The sequence below is a fragment of the Gobio gobio genome, assembly GCF_949357685.1.
Source record: "Gobio gobio genome assembly, chromosome: 25".
Taxonomy (NCBI): domain Eukaryota; kingdom Metazoa; phylum Chordata; class Actinopteri; order Cypriniformes; family Gobionidae; genus Gobio; species Gobio gobio.
Genome location: NC_137121.1, coordinates 36,866,526 through 36,884,113, shown reverse-complemented (window position 1 = coordinate 36,884,113; position 17,588 = coordinate 36,866,526). Strand labels below are relative to the sequence as shown.

General features: G+C 39.3%; 1 protein-coding gene across 1 annotated transcript in view; it reads left to right on the top strand.

The window, feature by feature from the left end:
* The window catches only part of tdrd12 (tudor domain containing 12), a gene marked incomplete at both ends in the record, with an annotated part of 81,595 nt that overhangs the window by 47,438 nt on the left and 16,569 nt on the right, over nucleotides 1–17,588 (top strand). The window contains 5 exons of the mRNA XM_079808812.1: nucleotides 701–840; nucleotides 1,912–2,129; nucleotides 2,879–2,960; nucleotides 12,839–13,020; nucleotides 15,341–15,548. Of these exons, the coding sequence (XP_079664938.1) occupies nucleotides 701–840; nucleotides 1,912–2,129; nucleotides 2,879–2,960; nucleotides 12,839–13,020; nucleotides 15,341–15,548 (830 nt within the window). The remainder of the gene's footprint in view (nucleotides 1–700; nucleotides 841–1,911; nucleotides 2,130–2,878; nucleotides 2,961–12,838; nucleotides 13,021–15,340; nucleotides 15,549–17,588) is intronic.

Genomic DNA, 17,588 nt, shown 5'->3' with positions numbered 1-17,588 from the left:
ATTGCGCTTTATAGATAAACTAACACACATTTGAACATCAGATAGTTCGTGACACAGTTAAGAAGTTTGTGAATATTTTGAATAAAAAGAAAAAACTAAATAAACCCGATACAGCTGAGCTGTCAGCGCTATTGCGGCTGCTGTGTTTCATGTGAGAAACATGACGCGTCGCCATGGAAACAATAAGGTGATGCGTTCTAAAATATTTAGCCAGAGAATATGATCATATTTCAAAATAAAGCTGAAGCTTGAAGCTGGTTTGTAGCAGAGCAAGAATACAGACGACTGCTGTTATTACTGTAGCTGTTATTTAGAGTTATATTAGGCTTGTTGTAGTTGGGTTAGGTGGCTTAGGTTTTACTGTGAATTTGTAAATAAGTCAATTGTGTTTTGTGTTTATTTATTTATTTATTTATTTATATTCATACATTTAAGTATACATTAAACTTTTAATAAATGGTTCAATTTAAATAAAAAATAAATAAATAAAAAGCCATTTAATGTCATCCACCTCGTTTTGTGGCCTTTTTTTTAAAGTATCGGTTCAGGCACCGTTTAGGCACCGGTACCGTTTTAATAGTATCGGTTTGGCACCAGAATCGAAAAAAAAACAAATGATACCCAACCCTATTCGGGAGCATGTGCTGATATTAGGGCACCTTCAGTGTTTGCTGTGCTCTTTCTCTCATTGCTCCTCCAGTCACCACCAACGACTGCCTGAAGGCTCTGGGGATCCGGGACGCCACCTGCGTGGTCCACTACGGGTTCCCCAGCTCCCCGAAGCTGTTCGGCCGCCGCCTCTTCTGCATGTCGGAGCGCTTCAGGAGCCTTCCGGACACGGTGCTTGCTTTGGTTTATCAGTCCTGTGCTGTGTTGAGTGATGAGATGGTGGTGTATTGCTGCATTCACACCAAACGCGAATAGAGCGTCAAAATCGCGTCTAGTTTCACGCGTGAACATTTTGAATGCATTCGCGTGTCCGCGGCGAATTGGACGTGCGTAGAAATCGAGCGTTGGAAGCGAAATTGACGCGCGTTCAAGGCACTCCAGGAGAAATATGTCATAAAACACCACTCTGCCACTTTTCATTTTCATTAAAAATATATATTAAACATTAATAGTCACACAAATGTGGTCCAGGCAACTCCTACATTATCTTCACTGCATGTATATTTAAATATCCTAAAATCTAAAGTTATGAAACTTCTTTGCCCTCAGTCAAAACGATCTGGCTGACAACAAATTATAGATTCATGAGAGCAAAGATCGGCCATTAGATCTACACAAGATGAGCCACTACAGGCCATCAGAGCAGCGGCAGACGGCAGAAGGACTGGCTGAGGAAAGGCTGCTCTCACTGGGGTTAATGAGCGCTGAGCGTCCGCTGATCCACTGGATCTCACAACTCCAAAAACACAAGATTATTTTTTAAATAGGCGCTCTCTTTATAAATAAACCACAGATTTGAGCTTTAAACTACTACATTCTTACCTGAAAAAAAGTCTTAAAACTACATTTTGTGACACAATAGTACTATTTTTAATTTATGCAGGGTTTCTCATTCACATGTGACCGCAGCAAGCTGGCTCCTGATTGGTTAACGCACCGCGAATTGACGCCAAAGTAAAAAAAAATTCAACTCGGGCGTCAGACGCAAATTTGCTTCAAACGCGTGAATGCACAAAAGCACCATTCGCGCGTATCGCGCAAGACGCTCAATTCAATGCAAACTGGACGCGCCAATGAGGCGGATTCGCGTTCTTTGCGCCGCGCGAAACGCGCCTTCCACGCCGCGGGACCTCCAGAAGCGTGTGAACGCGCCTTTCCATTGACTTAACATTGAAATCACTCGCGCCAGACGCTCTATTGGCGTTTGGTGTGAACGCATCATAACGCTGGCGTCCCGTGCAGGATCACGGCGAGGGCGGTTCCCCCGCGGCCCAGTCGGTGCTGCTGCTGTCGGAGCAGAACGCCCGGCACGTGTGTGGAGTTCTGCGGTACCTGAGGCGGGCCGGGGCGCTGCTGCCCCCTGAGCTGCTCCAGTTCGCCCTGGGCGTGCAGCAGGCCAAGGAGGAGCAGAAGACGGACCGGCCAATCTGCTGCTCGCTCAAGAGCTTCGGCTTCTGCAGGTCCGCATCTCACACCTGCCCTGACATCATCTGATCTGTGCTCTTCCTCACACCCGCTGACATCATCTGATCTGTGCTCTTCCTCACGCGCTGACATCATCTGATCTGTGCTCTTCCTCACGCGCTGACATCATCTGATCTGTGCTCTTCCTCACACACTGACATCATCTGATCTGTGCTCTTCCTCACACGCTGACATCATCTGATCTGTGCTCTTCCTCACACACTGACATCATCTGATCTGTGCTCTTCCTCACACACTGACATCATCTGATCTGTGCTCTTCCTCACGCGCTGACATCATCTGATCTGTGCTCTTCCTCACGCCACACTGACATCATCTGATCTGTGCTCTTCCTCACACACTGACATCATCTGATCTGTGCTCTTCCTCACGCGCTGACATCATCTGATCTGTGCTCTTCCTCACGCCACACTGACATCATCTGATCTGTGCTCTTCCTCACGCCACACTGACATCATCTGATCTGTGCTCTTCCTCACGCGCTGACATCATCTGATCTGTGCTCTTCCTCACGCGCTGACATCATCTGATCTGTGCTCTTCCTCACGCGCTGACATCATCTGATCTGTGCTCTTCCTCACACACTGACATCATCTGATCTGTGCTCTTCCTCACGCCCGCTGACATCATCTGATCTGTGCTCTTCCTCACACGCTGACATCATCTGATCTGTGCTCTTCCTCACGCGCTGACATCATCTGATCTGTGCTCTTCCTCTGTGCAGGGACAGCACCGCCTGTCCGGATAGACACATGATCAACAGAACCCTGGATCAGCCCAAGCACCCGGACTCCGGCACCGCCATGGTACGTTCAGAACATCAGAGGAACCTTATCTCTCAGCCCTGAGGGGAAAGAACACACTTTACTTCATAAACACATTATAATAATTATAATAATAATACATTTTATTTGTAACGCACTTTACATTAAACTAAATCTCAAAGTGCTACAGATTTAAAACAATAAAAAAATTAAATAAAAATAAATAAGAACAATAATAACATTAATTTCATGTTTTTTCTATTAAAACAACAGCAAGAAATAAACAAAACAAATGTATAAATAATTAAATGTATGAAGAAATAAATATAGAAATACATAAATAAATGCAGAAATAAATGAATAAATAAATACATAATTTTGTCAAAAGTATCCTTTTGAATTGTGCTATTTTTGTATAATTTGTGTTATACTATACTTTTTCTACATTTATATATACTTGTCTACATTTATTTCTACATTTATTTATTTTTACATTTATTTATGCATTTCTACATTTATTTATGCATTTCTACATTTATTTATACATTTCTACATTTATTTCTACATTTGTACATTTATTTATGCATTTCTACATTTATTTATACATTTCTACATTTATTTATACATTTCTACATTTATTTATACATTTATTTATACATTTCTACATTTATTTATACATTTCTACATTTATTTATGCATTTCTACATTTATTTATACATGTCTACATTTATTTATGCATTTCTACATTTATTTATGCATTTCTACATTTATTTATAAATTTCTACATTTATTTATGCATTTCTACATTTATTTCTACATTTCTACATTTATTTATACATTTCTACATTTATTTCTACATTTGTACATTTATTTATGCATTTCTACATTTATTTATACATTTCTACATTTATTTCTACATTTCTACATTTATTTATACATTTCTACATTTATTTCTACATTTATTTCTACATTTCTACATTTATTTATACATTTCTACATTTATTTATACATTTCTACATTTATTTATACATTTATTTATACATTTCTACATTTATTTATACATTTCTACATTTATTTCTACATTTCTACATTTATTTATACATTTCTACATTTATTTATACATTTCTACATTTATTTATACATTTATTTATACATTTCTACATTTATTTATACATTTCTACATTTATTTATGCATTTCTACATTTATTTATACATGTCTACATTTATTTATGCATTTCTACATTTATTTATGCATTTCTACATTTATTTATAAATTTCTACATTTATTTATGCATTTCTACATTTATTTATACATTTCTACATTTATTTATACATTTCTACATTTATTTCTACATTTGTACATTTATTTATGCATTTCTACATTTATTTATACATTTCTACATTTATTTATACATTTCTACATTTATTTATACATTTCTACATTTATTTCTACATTTATTTATAAATTTCTACATTTATTTATGCATTTCTACATTTATTTATACATTTCTACATTTATTTATACATTTCTACATTTATTTCTACATTTGTACATTTATTTATGCATTTCTACATTTATTTATACATTTCTACATTTATTTATACATTTCTACATTTATTTATACATTTCTACATTTATTTCTACATTTATTTATACATTTCTACATTTATTTATACATTTCTACATTTATTTATGCATTTCTACATTTATTTATACATTTCTACATTTATTTATACATTTCTACATTTATTTATACATTTATTTATGCATTTCTACATTTATTTATACATTTATTTATACATTTATTTATGCATTTCTACATTTATTTATGCATTTCTACATTTATTTATGCATTTCTACATTTATTTATAAATTTCTACATTTATTTATGCATTTCTACATTTATTTATACATGTCTACATTTATTTATGCATTTCTACATTTATTTATGCATTTCTACATTTATTTATGCATTTCTACATTTATTTTTACATTTATTTATGCATTTCTACATTTATTTATACATTTCTACATTTATTTATGCATTTCTACATTTATTTATACATTTCTACATTTATTTATGCATTTCTACATTTATTTATACATTTGTACATTTATTTATTTTTACATTTATTTATGCATTTCTACATTTGTATAAGAGGGAGGGAGGGAGAGAGGGAGGGAGGGAGAGAGAGAGAGAGAGAGAGAGAGAGAGAGAGAGAGAGAGAGAGAGAGAGAGAGAGAGAGAGAGAGAGAGAGAGAGAGAGAGAGAGAGAGAGAGAGAGAGAGGGAGAGAGAGAGAGAGAGAGAGAGAGAGTTTTTTTTTAGTTTTCAACACACTTTATTTATATCACTACAACATCATCAAAACATCACATTATCCAGAAAAAAAAAAAAAAAAAAAAAAAACCCAGGCACAAAAAAGCAAGACTTATTGTAACATGATAGTAAAGACCAACATTTCATCATCGACTGTACAAATAACTCCGTTAAAACACCATTTGGGCAAAAAACTTTCTAAGTCATTCATCAGTTTATAGAACTTGAAATCAAACAAAACCCTTGCTTTTACCATATTTTTAAATACAGTAACCACACATTGTCCTTCTCTACCTTCTATTTTGTTTTTCCTAGTTAAATAAACAGCAAGTTCGGCTTGCCCAATTAAAAAATTCAACAATTGACTTTTTACTCTTTGCGCCACACTATATTTGGGTCCAAGAATCCAAATCTTAGAAGAAAATGTCTCCCCAAAATTCATGAAAAGAACATCCAGAAAACAAAACATATCACGCAGTCTTGAACATTCTAAAAAACAATGAAAAATGGTCTCCCTCATTGTACAAAAAGGACAATCACTTGATACATTGGGATTAATTAAACTCACAAATGCATTTACAGCAACTGCGCCGTGTAAAACTCTCCACTGAATATCGCCTGTACGTTTTTCAATTGGTGGTTTGTATAAAACTCTCCAAACAGGTTTATCTCCATCATTCATTCCCAATTTCTCTCTCCACACTGTATCACTGCGCTCTTTTAATTTAGCTTTATTTAAAACTTTTACAAGACATGTATACAAAACTTTACTCTGAATATCCTGCAAACTTAAACCTTCTAGTCCCCTCAGGCTCAGAAAGGGTCCAGACAGTCCTTTGAGATTGGGACTAAGAGAAATATTTGGAAAGGGATCTGTACTATTAGGAACCAGTTCTCCATTATAATAATCAAATAACAATTTGTTTTCTACCTCTGTAAATTTCTTTTAAAAAAAATCCAGAACTTTTCTTACATGCCGTACTGAATGCACACCTAGATGTGAGGCCATGGACTGAGCATCATTCAAGCCAGAACCAGCAAACTCCAACAACTGGTGCAGTTTTAAAGTCTTAGTGGAAATTAAACAATGAATCAGTCCAGGTGTAACTTCACAAGTAACATCAAACCGGGCTCCATTTATAAGCGGTTCCTCCAGAAACCAGTACAACGAGGACGTCGGCTCCAGCCTCCTCTTTTCGAACAAGTCCCACACTTTAAAAAGTCCTTTATAAAAAGGAGTCAGTCCGTTGCACTGCAGCTTACTTGAGTCCATCAGAAACAAACCAGAGTTCAATCCCAGTCTGCCAGCTTGATTAAAGATAACATCAGCCACTTTTCTCCAGACTAGATCCTTAGGTCCTGTAAGATACCTTTGAATAAACAGAAGTCGAAAAGCTGCCCCCCTGCTGGGCAAATGGATAAGTCCTTGTCCTCCTTCATCTCTGGGTAAAAAAAGTATGCTCTGTGGAATCCAGTGAAAAGTACTCCAAAAAAAGTCCACCATACTGGCTTGAATTTTACTCAAAAGTCCATTTGGAGGGTCAGTGCAGGCCAAACGATGCCACAAAAGTGAAGCGACCAGGTTATTAATTATTATAACCCTCCCTCTAAAAGAAATTTTTGGCAAAAGCCATTTCCATTTGTCCAATCGCCCCTTTAGTTTTTCTAAAACTCCTTCCCAATTTTTGCTTATCATTGAATCATTGCCAACATATACTCCTAAATACTTTAACCCATCTCTCTTCCAGGACAAACCACCTGGTAATTTAGGAAGACCATGAGACCATTTACCACTCACTATGGCTTCACTTTTGGACCAATTAACTTTGGCTGAGGAAATTGTACCAAACTTGTTTAAAATGTCTTTAAGAAGGTCAACATCATTTTGCCCTTTAACCAAAACAATAATATCGTCTGCATATGCAGATACCTTACAATTGGCTCCAGAGCAAGGTATGGTCCAACCTTCAATGCTCTCTCTGATCTTAACAAGTAACGGTTCAATGGCAAGAGCATACAACATCCCTGAAAGTGCACAGCCTTGTCTAATACCCCTGTTGATTTGAAAAGGAGCAGTAAGACCACCATTAATTTTCAGTACACTCTCAACATCTCGGTACAAAACCCTAATCATGGCAATAAAACCAGAGCTGAACCCGAACTCCTCCAGCGTACGCCAGAGATAGCTGTGTTCAACCCGGTCAAATGCCTTTTCCTGGTCTAGAGAAATGAGACCAGTGTCTATGTCCAATAGCCTAGAGACGTCCAAAATATCCCGAATTAGATAAACATTATCATGAATAGACCTGTTAGGCACACAGTAAGTTTGATCATGATGAATAACGTGCCCAACTACCTCTTTCAACCTAATGGCCAAAACTTTAGAAAAGAGCTTTAAATCAGAGCACAAAAGTGAAACAGGGTGCCAGTTCTTTATTTCTTTTAAGTCACCTTTTTTGGGTAGCAGGGTAATGACCGCCCTCCTGCAGCTCAAAGGTAGCAACCCTCCAGCCAGACTATCATTGAGCACAGACAGCAAATCACCCCCCAGCACTGACCAAAACGTTTGATAAAACTCAATTGGTAAACCATCAATTCCTGGGGCCTTACCGCAATCCATGCTCCGCAGAGCAACATGCAGTTCAAATGCTGATAGCGGCCTCTCAAGCCAAGAATTGATCTCATCTGGAACTTTAGGCAAACCCATATAAAAAGAGCTGTCCAGCTCACCTTCCTCTGTACGTTCACTTTTATAAAGCTCAGAATAAAATAAAACAGCTCTTTTTCTAATTTCCTTGGGCTCCACCATTTCTACACCCTCCAATGAGTATAAAGAATGTATAAGTCTGCTTTGACCATTCTTTTTTTCCAGGCCGAAAAAAAATTTAGTTGGGCCATCCATCTCTACCGCACTCTGAAAGCCCGAGCGGATCAAAGCTCCCTGTGCTCTGATACCCAACAGGTTATCCAGAGTTCTTTTTTTAACTTTGAGGAGCTCAATATGTCCTCGATTTCCTGTGGACTCTACCAAATTCTGAAGTTCCACTATTTCAATCTCTAAGGCTTTCATTGATTGGGAAATGTCCTTGGAAACGTTGAGAGTGTACTGACGACACAGTTGCTGTATCTCTTTTTTCCCATGATCCCACCATTGTTGTAGGGAAGAAAACTCTTTTTTCCTGGATCTAAACTGTTCCCAAAAATATATAAAAACATCCTTAAAAAAATTGTCTTGTAACAAAGAGGTGTTAAAATGCCAATAGGCACTCTTAGACCTTATATTACTAATAAAAACACTGCAGACTACAAGGCTGTGATCAGAAAACCCACTAGGCAGAATCTCACATTTCTTAATGACATTAAAATGGTATTTAAAACAATAGAACCTATCCAGTCTAGCCATGGAAATAGCATTTTGTCTTGTTTGCACCCATGTGTACTGCCTTTGTCCTTTATATAAAGTTCTCCATATATCACACAAATCATGCTCTTCTATAAGCTTTCTCATAGCATGTTGGGAAGCTAGATGTGGCTCTTTATGGTTCCTATCCATTCCATCATTTGCCGTACAATTATAGTCTCCTCCAACAAATATGAACTCTTCCTCTTTACAGTTTGACAAAATATTACTTAATTTATCAAAAAGAACAACCCTTTCAGGACCAACAACAGGAGCATACACGTTTATAAAAACTAAAACCATTTTTTCAAACTTTGCTGTTACTTTCATTAAATGTCCCTCAACAACATGTTCTGTCTCATATGAAACTGGTATAAAGTTTTTCTTAAAAAGTACAGCTAAACCACCACTACAGTGATTTTTGTGGCTTAAAATAATCGACCCACCCCATTCCATTAACCATTCATTCTCATTCAAAGCATCGCTATGAGTTTCCTGAACTAGCATTACATCAATTTTCTTTTGTTTAATCAATTCATAAAGCATTGCTCTTTTCTTGCTGTCCCGTGCACCATTTAAGTTAAGAGTGCCCAATCGTATCCTACTCATAAAAAGGTAAATTGAGCAGACCAGTAACAAACATCTCAAAAAAAAAGAAGAGAAGCTAGACTGGTTCGAATTCATCATTTAATAATTTTAGCTTTAACTTCTGGACAATTTTCTTCAGCCTAAATACTTCTTGTTCAGTGAAAGCTCCACCCTCCTTCATTAAAGCCCTGGTAGAATCTATAAACAGCTCACGATCTGGGAAGTAATCCTCTACATTTACACCTTTCATGCCTTTCGTGGCCTGTAGAAATGTTTTTACTTTATCCAAAACGTAAGCACTGCGGCCAGCTCGCTTCTGTGAAGCTGAGCTCACTGAGTCTAATGATTCACAATCACTGTCCATAACAGAAGATCCATAACAGTCCTCAACATTACTGGACTCTGAGTCCACCTCGCTTATATCAACAACAGCTGCTCCAGTGGCTTTCTTACTAGCCCTGTTTTCTTTATCTTTTGTCTTAGTTTTCCTTTTTAATGTCGGTGTTTTGAAAATACTCTGATCATCTGTCATGTCAACATCATCCACAGCAGACTCTATGACCTGCTCACTAACCTCAGAAATACCTTCATGCACAGTTTCATTTGAGGCCACACTCTTATCTTTATTGCTTTCAGAATCCTCACTTCCACTTTTGTCAACACAAGAAACTGTATCGCTAGTTTGTGCATGATCTGTATTATGCGTGTCGCTCGTATTGTGATTCTGATCTGCGTTTTTCTCAGGGCACACGCGTATCACGTGACCCTCTTGTCCACAACCAAAACACTTCATTGAATCTGACGTAGCAAAAATAACATAAAGAAAATCGTCAATCTTAAACTTCATGGCCAAATTAAACTCTTCATTCTGGCTATTTAAGATCATGTGCACCTGCCTCCGAAAAGATACAACGTGCTTCAGCTGTGGAGATTTACAACCGAGTGGGATTTTCTTCATTTTTGACACAACCTTTCCGTGTCTGGACAATTCCCTTTCAATCACTTCATTTTTAATAAACGGCGGGACATTTGACAATACTATTCTTTTCGCCGGTTGTACCAAAGGCATGACTGGAGTAAGGGAATCATTCACAACAATCCCAGTCTCTACAACTTCATTCACTTTATCAACGTTGTTCAAAAACATCACTATTGCGCTATTCATTCTTGATGCAGAAAGAATGCAATCATGACCAACAACAGCAGCAACAGCGAGGACGCAGTCCTCAACTGAACAACGCTCCGCGGGTACTACCTTAACACCGTGCCGGCGCGTTAAACTTTCCAAACCAGCGTGCTGAGACGCCGCCATAGCGATCAGTGGACACTGACCGACGACGCTCCTCACAAACACCTACAAACTTTCCTCTATTTACCTCGCAACAAAAGATAGAAAAAGATAGAAAACTCACTCGTACAGTACAGCTCACTCCAACACACACTCACACTCCGACCACAAACTCCCAGCATGCACTCGAGAGAGAGAGAGAGAGAGAGAGAGAGGGAGAGAGAGAGGGAGAGAGAGAGAGAGAGAGAGAGAGAGAGAGAGAGAGAGAGAGAGAGAGAGAGAGAGAGAGAGCGTGCACATGGTGGCCAGATTGCACATTTTAAGTAAAACACTGGATGTAATATGTCTTCTTTGAACAGAAAAGATCGGATTTAATGATTGAAAGTTGGCAAACGCAAGCATGAACGCTCGAACGCTCCTCTTTTTTCCCCTGACAAAAACAACGACATTAGCCTTGTCTTTTTCCGTCAGTGATATTGCATGTTTATATAGTCACAGTTATCGTTTAAGGACGTTTGTGTTATCTCGTCTTAGTCTTAGTCATGGAATAAAAGGTCGTCAACGAACATTTTTCGTCATGTTTTCGTTAACGGAATTAAATTTAGAAGTAGAAATAGAAGCCCTAAATAGAAGTATGGATTAGATCCAAGCGGCTCCTCCGCAGTTTCTCCTGAAGCCGATACGGAAGTGAGTTAAACTGCAGTTCATGGACTGGCCACTAGAGACAGACTACAGAAGAGCAGAATCTCATTGAGCTCATGTTAAAATGGCCAACTTTACAGCAGAAGAAGACATGTTTACAGTCTGGGACACACTGTGCTTTTGGTCTATACGGCTAATGTTGCCCTTCATGACGACTGTGAGGGGGGGGGGGGGTTTATTTATAACTCATTCGTTATTGAATAGAAGTTGAATAGAGAGTCGTCAGTGATTACGATGAAGACAAAATAATAATATAACTAGAGCCATAACCTAGAGTTTTAGACTTATCATCTTCAGATTTGAAATAAAACATGGTCAGACATGTGGCTTCAGCTGTAGTGCACTTCTAGATTGCTAAAATGCCAACTTCAATTATATTTTCATAAAGATATTTCATACAAATATATTTCTAATAACTTTACAAAACTTTGAAGCTTATTATAGCTATTTTTGATTATGAAAATAATTATAATTTTGAATTTACAGTAAACTGCCAAGTGTCTGCTTTCAAATGACGCCATACTTATGATTTTAGTGCAAAGGAATCATGAACTGTAACGGTTTTAGTCTGATTATGCCTTTTCTTCATTTCTTCATTTCTTCTTTTTCGAAAGCGAGGGTGCAGGCTAACAGCATAGTTTTTAAGGAACATCACACAATCGAGTGTTAATAATGTATGCGGTAAACATCTCTTGTACAGCACTGATGGACAAATAAAACACACATCATCTGGAAACATTCAAACAGAAAATGAGAAATCAGTTATTTATGATTAAACATGCTTTTTGATGAATACAATCATTTAAACAGAAAATTTTTCTACTCGATTCACACAAAAAAAATCTAAAAACAGTCCAAATGAAAGTTTTACCAGCGCTGGAAGCTTTCACTGTTTATTTCCAAGATGGCCGCTTTATCCTGCTTTGGCTTTGTTTGGAAATATTTCTGTTGGCAAAGCAAAAATAGAGCAGACAAATGGCCTAACATTAAAATATTTGAGTTCATTATTACACTCACAGTCCAGCTGTTATTCAGAAGATCACCTGACACACACACTGACCTCAGATAGACTTTATCCTGCTCATATTCTGAGCTCATCTTCGCTCCAGCAGCAGTGATGCTGGATCTGAGAGTGTGTGTGACCTCTGCTAGTGTTAAGTGTCTCCTCCGTGTGTGTGTGTGTGTGTGTGTGTGTGTGTGTGTGTGTGTGTGTGTGTGTGTGTGTGTGTGTGTGTGTGTGTGTGTGACCTCTGCTAGTGTTAAGTGTCTCCTCCGTGTGTGTGTGTGTGTGTGTGTGTGTGTGTGTGTGTGTGTGTGTGTGTGTGTGTGTGTGTGTGTGTGTGTGTGTGTGTGTGTGTGTGTGTGTGACCTCTGCTAGTGTTAAGTGTCTCCTCCGTGTGTGTGTGTGTGTGTGACCTCTGCTAGTGTTAAGTGTCTCCTCTGTGTGTGTGTGTGTGTGTGTGTGTGTGTGTGTGTGTGTGTGTGTGTGTGTGTGTGTGTGTGTGTGTGTGTGTGTGTGTGTGTGTGTGTGTGTGTGTGTGTGTGTGTGTGTGTGTGTGTGTGTGTGTGTGTGTGACCTCTGCTAGTGTTAAGTGTCTCCTCCGTGTGTGTGTGTGTGTAAGGTGTTGCCGCTGCTGATCCAGACGGCGAGTGTGTACTGGGGCCGGGTGGTGTGGCAGAAGCAGGACGGGTTCGAGGTTCTGGCGGCCCAGATGAGCGAGCACTACGCTGGAGAGAGGCTGTGTGCGGTGGAGGTGCGGGCGGGGGAGCTGTACGCCCTACAGGAGGAGAGCGCTTACCACCGGTACTGACATCATCAGGGCTACGGCCCACCCACACGGGCTTTAGTGCCGATGCCGATTTCTTTCCTCAGCCTTCGCCGATGGCGATACGGGCTGCCGATATTCTGGAGCCGATATTTGGAGCCGATACTGCTTTTGCTCCCTCAATTTACATCATAAAAATGACACAATGATCATCAATTTAAAATTTGAAAAAGGAACATTTATTGAACTAAAAAAAACGATATTTAACAAATAGTAAAAACAGGTGAGGTAGAACAAGAAAAAAAAAAAGAGTTCAGTGGTGAAAATAAATATTTAAGGATAAATAAAATAATGACACTATTGCACACAGTATCAACAAGCGAGCAGCATAATAAAATGCACACTGACTGTACTATACTAAACTATTTACAACCTAGTCATTTAATGCTTACACTCTAAAAAATGCTGGGTTAAAAATAACCAAGTTGGGTTGAATATGGACTAACCCAGAAAATTGGGTTGTTTTGACCCAGCAGTTGGGTTAAATGTTTGCTTATAACAACCCAATTGCCAGGTTAGTCCATTTTCAACCCAACTTGGGTTATTTTTAACCCAGCATTGTTTAGAGTGTAGGTGCACTTCACTGAATCTCTTGTAGAAACACCAGCGGTAATTCAGGAAAAAATCTCCCAATGCTCCACGTGAAACTTCAGTCTTTCCACCTTTTACCATCGTGTCAATTCTCAAGTGATTTTGATTAATATGCGCGAGGGAGAGCGAGAGAGTTTGAAGACGGTGAGAGCTGCCCTGTGGACGCCTGTCTGGAAATAATGCAGGGAAAAAATATCGGCGAACGCAGCAGCCTTATATCGGCAGATGCCGATACACGTAAAAATAGCAAATATCGGCCGATATATCAGCCGATGCCGATACACGTAAAAATAGCAAATATCGGCCTGATATATCGGCCGATACGATACACGTAAAAATAGCAAATATCGGCCTGATATATCGGCCGATACGATACACGTAAAAATAGCAAATATCGGCCCGATATATCAGCCGATACGATACACGTAAAAATAGCAAATATCGACCTGATATATCGGCCGATACGATACACGTAAAAATAGCAAATATCGGCCGATACGATACACGTAAAAATAGCAAATATCGGCCCGATATATCAGCCGATACGATACATGTAAAAATAGCAAATATCGGCCCGATATATCGGCCGATACGATACATGTCAAAATAGCATATATCGGCCGATACGATACACGTAAAAATAGCAAATATTGGCCCGATATATCGGCCGATACGATACACGTAAAAATAGCAAATATCGGCCCGATATATCGGCTGATACGATACACGTAAAAATAGCATATATCGGCCGATACGATACACGTAAAAATAGCAAATATCGGCCCGATATATCGGCCGATACGATACACGTAAAAATAGCAAATATCGGCTCGATATATCGGCTGATACGATACACGTAAAAATAGCAAATATCGGCCGATGCCGATACACATAAAAATAGCAAATATCGGCCCGATATATCGGCCGATGCCGACACACGTAAAAATAGCAAATATCGGCCCGATATATCGGCCGATACGATACACGTAAAAATAGCAAATATCCGCCCGATACGATACACGTAAAAATAGCAAATATTGGCCCGATATATCGGCCGATACAATACACGTAAAAATAGCAAATATCGGCCCGATATATCGGCTGATACGATACACGTAAAAATAGCATATATCGGCCGATACGATACACGTAAAAATAGCAAATATCGGCCCGATATATCGGCCGATACGATACACGTAAAAATAGCAAATATCGGCTCGATATATCGGCTGATACGATACACGTAAAAATAGCAAATATCGGCCGATGCCGATACACATAAAAATAGCAAATATCGGCCCGATATATCGGCCGATGCCGACACACGTAAAAATAGCAAATATCGGCCCGATATATCGGCCGATACGATACACGTAAAAATAGCAAATATCGGCCCGATATATCGGCTGATACGATACATGTAAAAATAGCATATATCGGCCGATACGATACACGTAAAAATAGCAAATATCGGCCGATACGATACACGTAAAAAATAGCAAATATCGGCCCGATTTTTCGGTCTAACACTAATCAGAGCACTACACTCCTCTAAACGCAGCCTCGCTGAGCAGAGTCATGGTGTGTGTGTGTGTGTGTGTGTGTGTGTGTGTGTGTGTGTGTGTGTGTGTGTGTGTGTGTGTGTGTGTGTGTGTGTGTGTGTGCGTGCGTGTGTGTGCGTGTGTGTGTGTGTGTGTGTCCCCGCAGTGTGCGTGTGCTGGAGGTGCCGGACAAAGGAGAGCAGCTGTTCAGCAGCGTCACGGCCTGCTTCATCGACGAGGGCCGCACACAGGAAGTGAAGTCACACCAGCTGCTCCAGCTTCCTGCTCAGTTCCAGGATCTGCCAGGCCAGGCTGTGGAGATCGTCCTGTGCAGAGCTCAGCCTGTGGACGGGGAGGTGGACTGGAACCCCAAGGTCTCAAACGTTTCACTAAAAATACACACTGTGTTTTAGAGCACGTGTGCGAAAGATAAAACCCCCATCCGTTTTCATTCATGTAAGATCATAACATCTTCAATCCGTGTAACAAGCATCTTCATGATCATTTTAAGGCGTCTTATTTTTTGGCGATGGAAAATCATAAATGGCGATTCTGCCGTGAATATTAAACTTCATATGGCCATGATTTCATTAAATAAATGTGAGCGCTTCACGTCTCAGAGCCTGAAGGTGGCGCTGTTGTGCTCACACGTTTACGACACTAATGATCGATCATGATAGTGTTTATGCTGTAATATGTTGTGTGCGGGTGTAAGAACGCATATTTTATCATAAATATAATAATAAAGCAGACATTTCAAAATAAGAGTCCTGGCGTATTTCAGGCTTGTTTATTAAATAAAAGTCACGCCGTGTGTCCGATTTCCACCCGGTTATTATTTGGCTACACAAACTGTATTTAATTTAATTTAAAGTGAACTCTTGTATCTTCTGTGTGGGACGCCCCGTTACAGGAAACACTGACGACATTATTTGACACATATTATTAAATACAGGTGCTGGTCATATAATTAGAATATCATCAAAAAGTTGATTTATTTCACTAATTTCATTCAAAAAGTGAAACTTGTATATTATATTCATTCATTCATTACTCACAGTCTGATATATTTTAAATGTTTATTTTTTTAATTTTGATGATTATAACTGACAACTAAGGAAAATTTCTCCGAAAATTTGAATATTACTTAAGACCAATACAAAGAAAGGATTTTTAGAAATCTTGGCCAACTGAAAAGTATAAACATGTGAGCATGTCCAGCACTCAATGCTCAGCTGGGGCTGGTTTAGCCTGAATTACTGCAGTGATGCGGCGTGAGGAGATCAGTCTGTGGCTCTGCTCAGGTGTTATGAGCCCAGGTTGCTCTGATAGTGGCCTTCAGCTCTTCTACATATCGCATCTTCCTCTTCACAATACCCTATAGATTTTCTATGGGGTTAAGGTCAGGCGAGTTTGCTGGCCAATTAAGAACAGGGATACCATGGTCCTTAAAGCAGGCACTGGTTGCTGTGGCTCTGTGTGCTGGTCCCAGTCCTGTTGGTAAATTAAATCTGCATCTCCATAAAGTTGGTCAGCAGCAGGAAGCATGAGGTGCTCTAAAACTTCCTGGTATGCGGCTGCGTTGACCTTGGACCTCAGAAAACACAGCGGACCAACACCAGCGCATGACATGGCACCCCAAACCATCACTGACTGTGGAAACTTTACACTGGAGCTCAAGCAGCGTGGATTGTGTGCCTCCTCTCTTCCTCCAGACTCTGGGACCCTGATTTCCAAAGGAAATGCAAAATTTACTTTCATCAGAGAACATAACTTTGGACCACTTTTTTTCCTTTTTGTCTTTAGCCCAGGCGAGAGACGCTTCTGACGCTGTCTGATGTTCAAGAGTGGCTTGACACAAGGAGTGCGACAGCTGAAACCCATGGCTTGCATACTGTTGTGAACTTTTATCTTCTAAAGTGTAGGAAACTCAGAAGATGAAGACCAGGAGACTTCGGGATCAAACAGAAGTTATTCTTTTAATGAGAACTCTCTGTGCTGCAGGTCGTCCGAAAACAGTCTAATTTAACAGTACAAAATAATGCAATTTATCTACATTTCAGGGGGAGGGATTATACAGCAGAGGAGGAGACATTCAAACAAAGGAATGCATATGTTGTGTAGGTAAAGGAAGGACACACCCTACTATGAAATCCCTACCAGTCCCATTGAATCAGCATAACTATTCGCATGCTGATACTGGCCAGGAACTCCAATTCCAAGAGCCATCCCAGAGCCATTAAAGACAAAAGGGGCAACGTCTGGGCTCCGTAAGCTGGGATCTCACTGATCTGACTCATTTAAAACACAATAGAGAAAAACAGGTCTGGCAGGAAAGGAGACTCTTGCTAGAGCCTCTGAAATCAGTAAAACAGGTCTGGAAGATTTGCATAGCAGACTAATTCCATCTGATA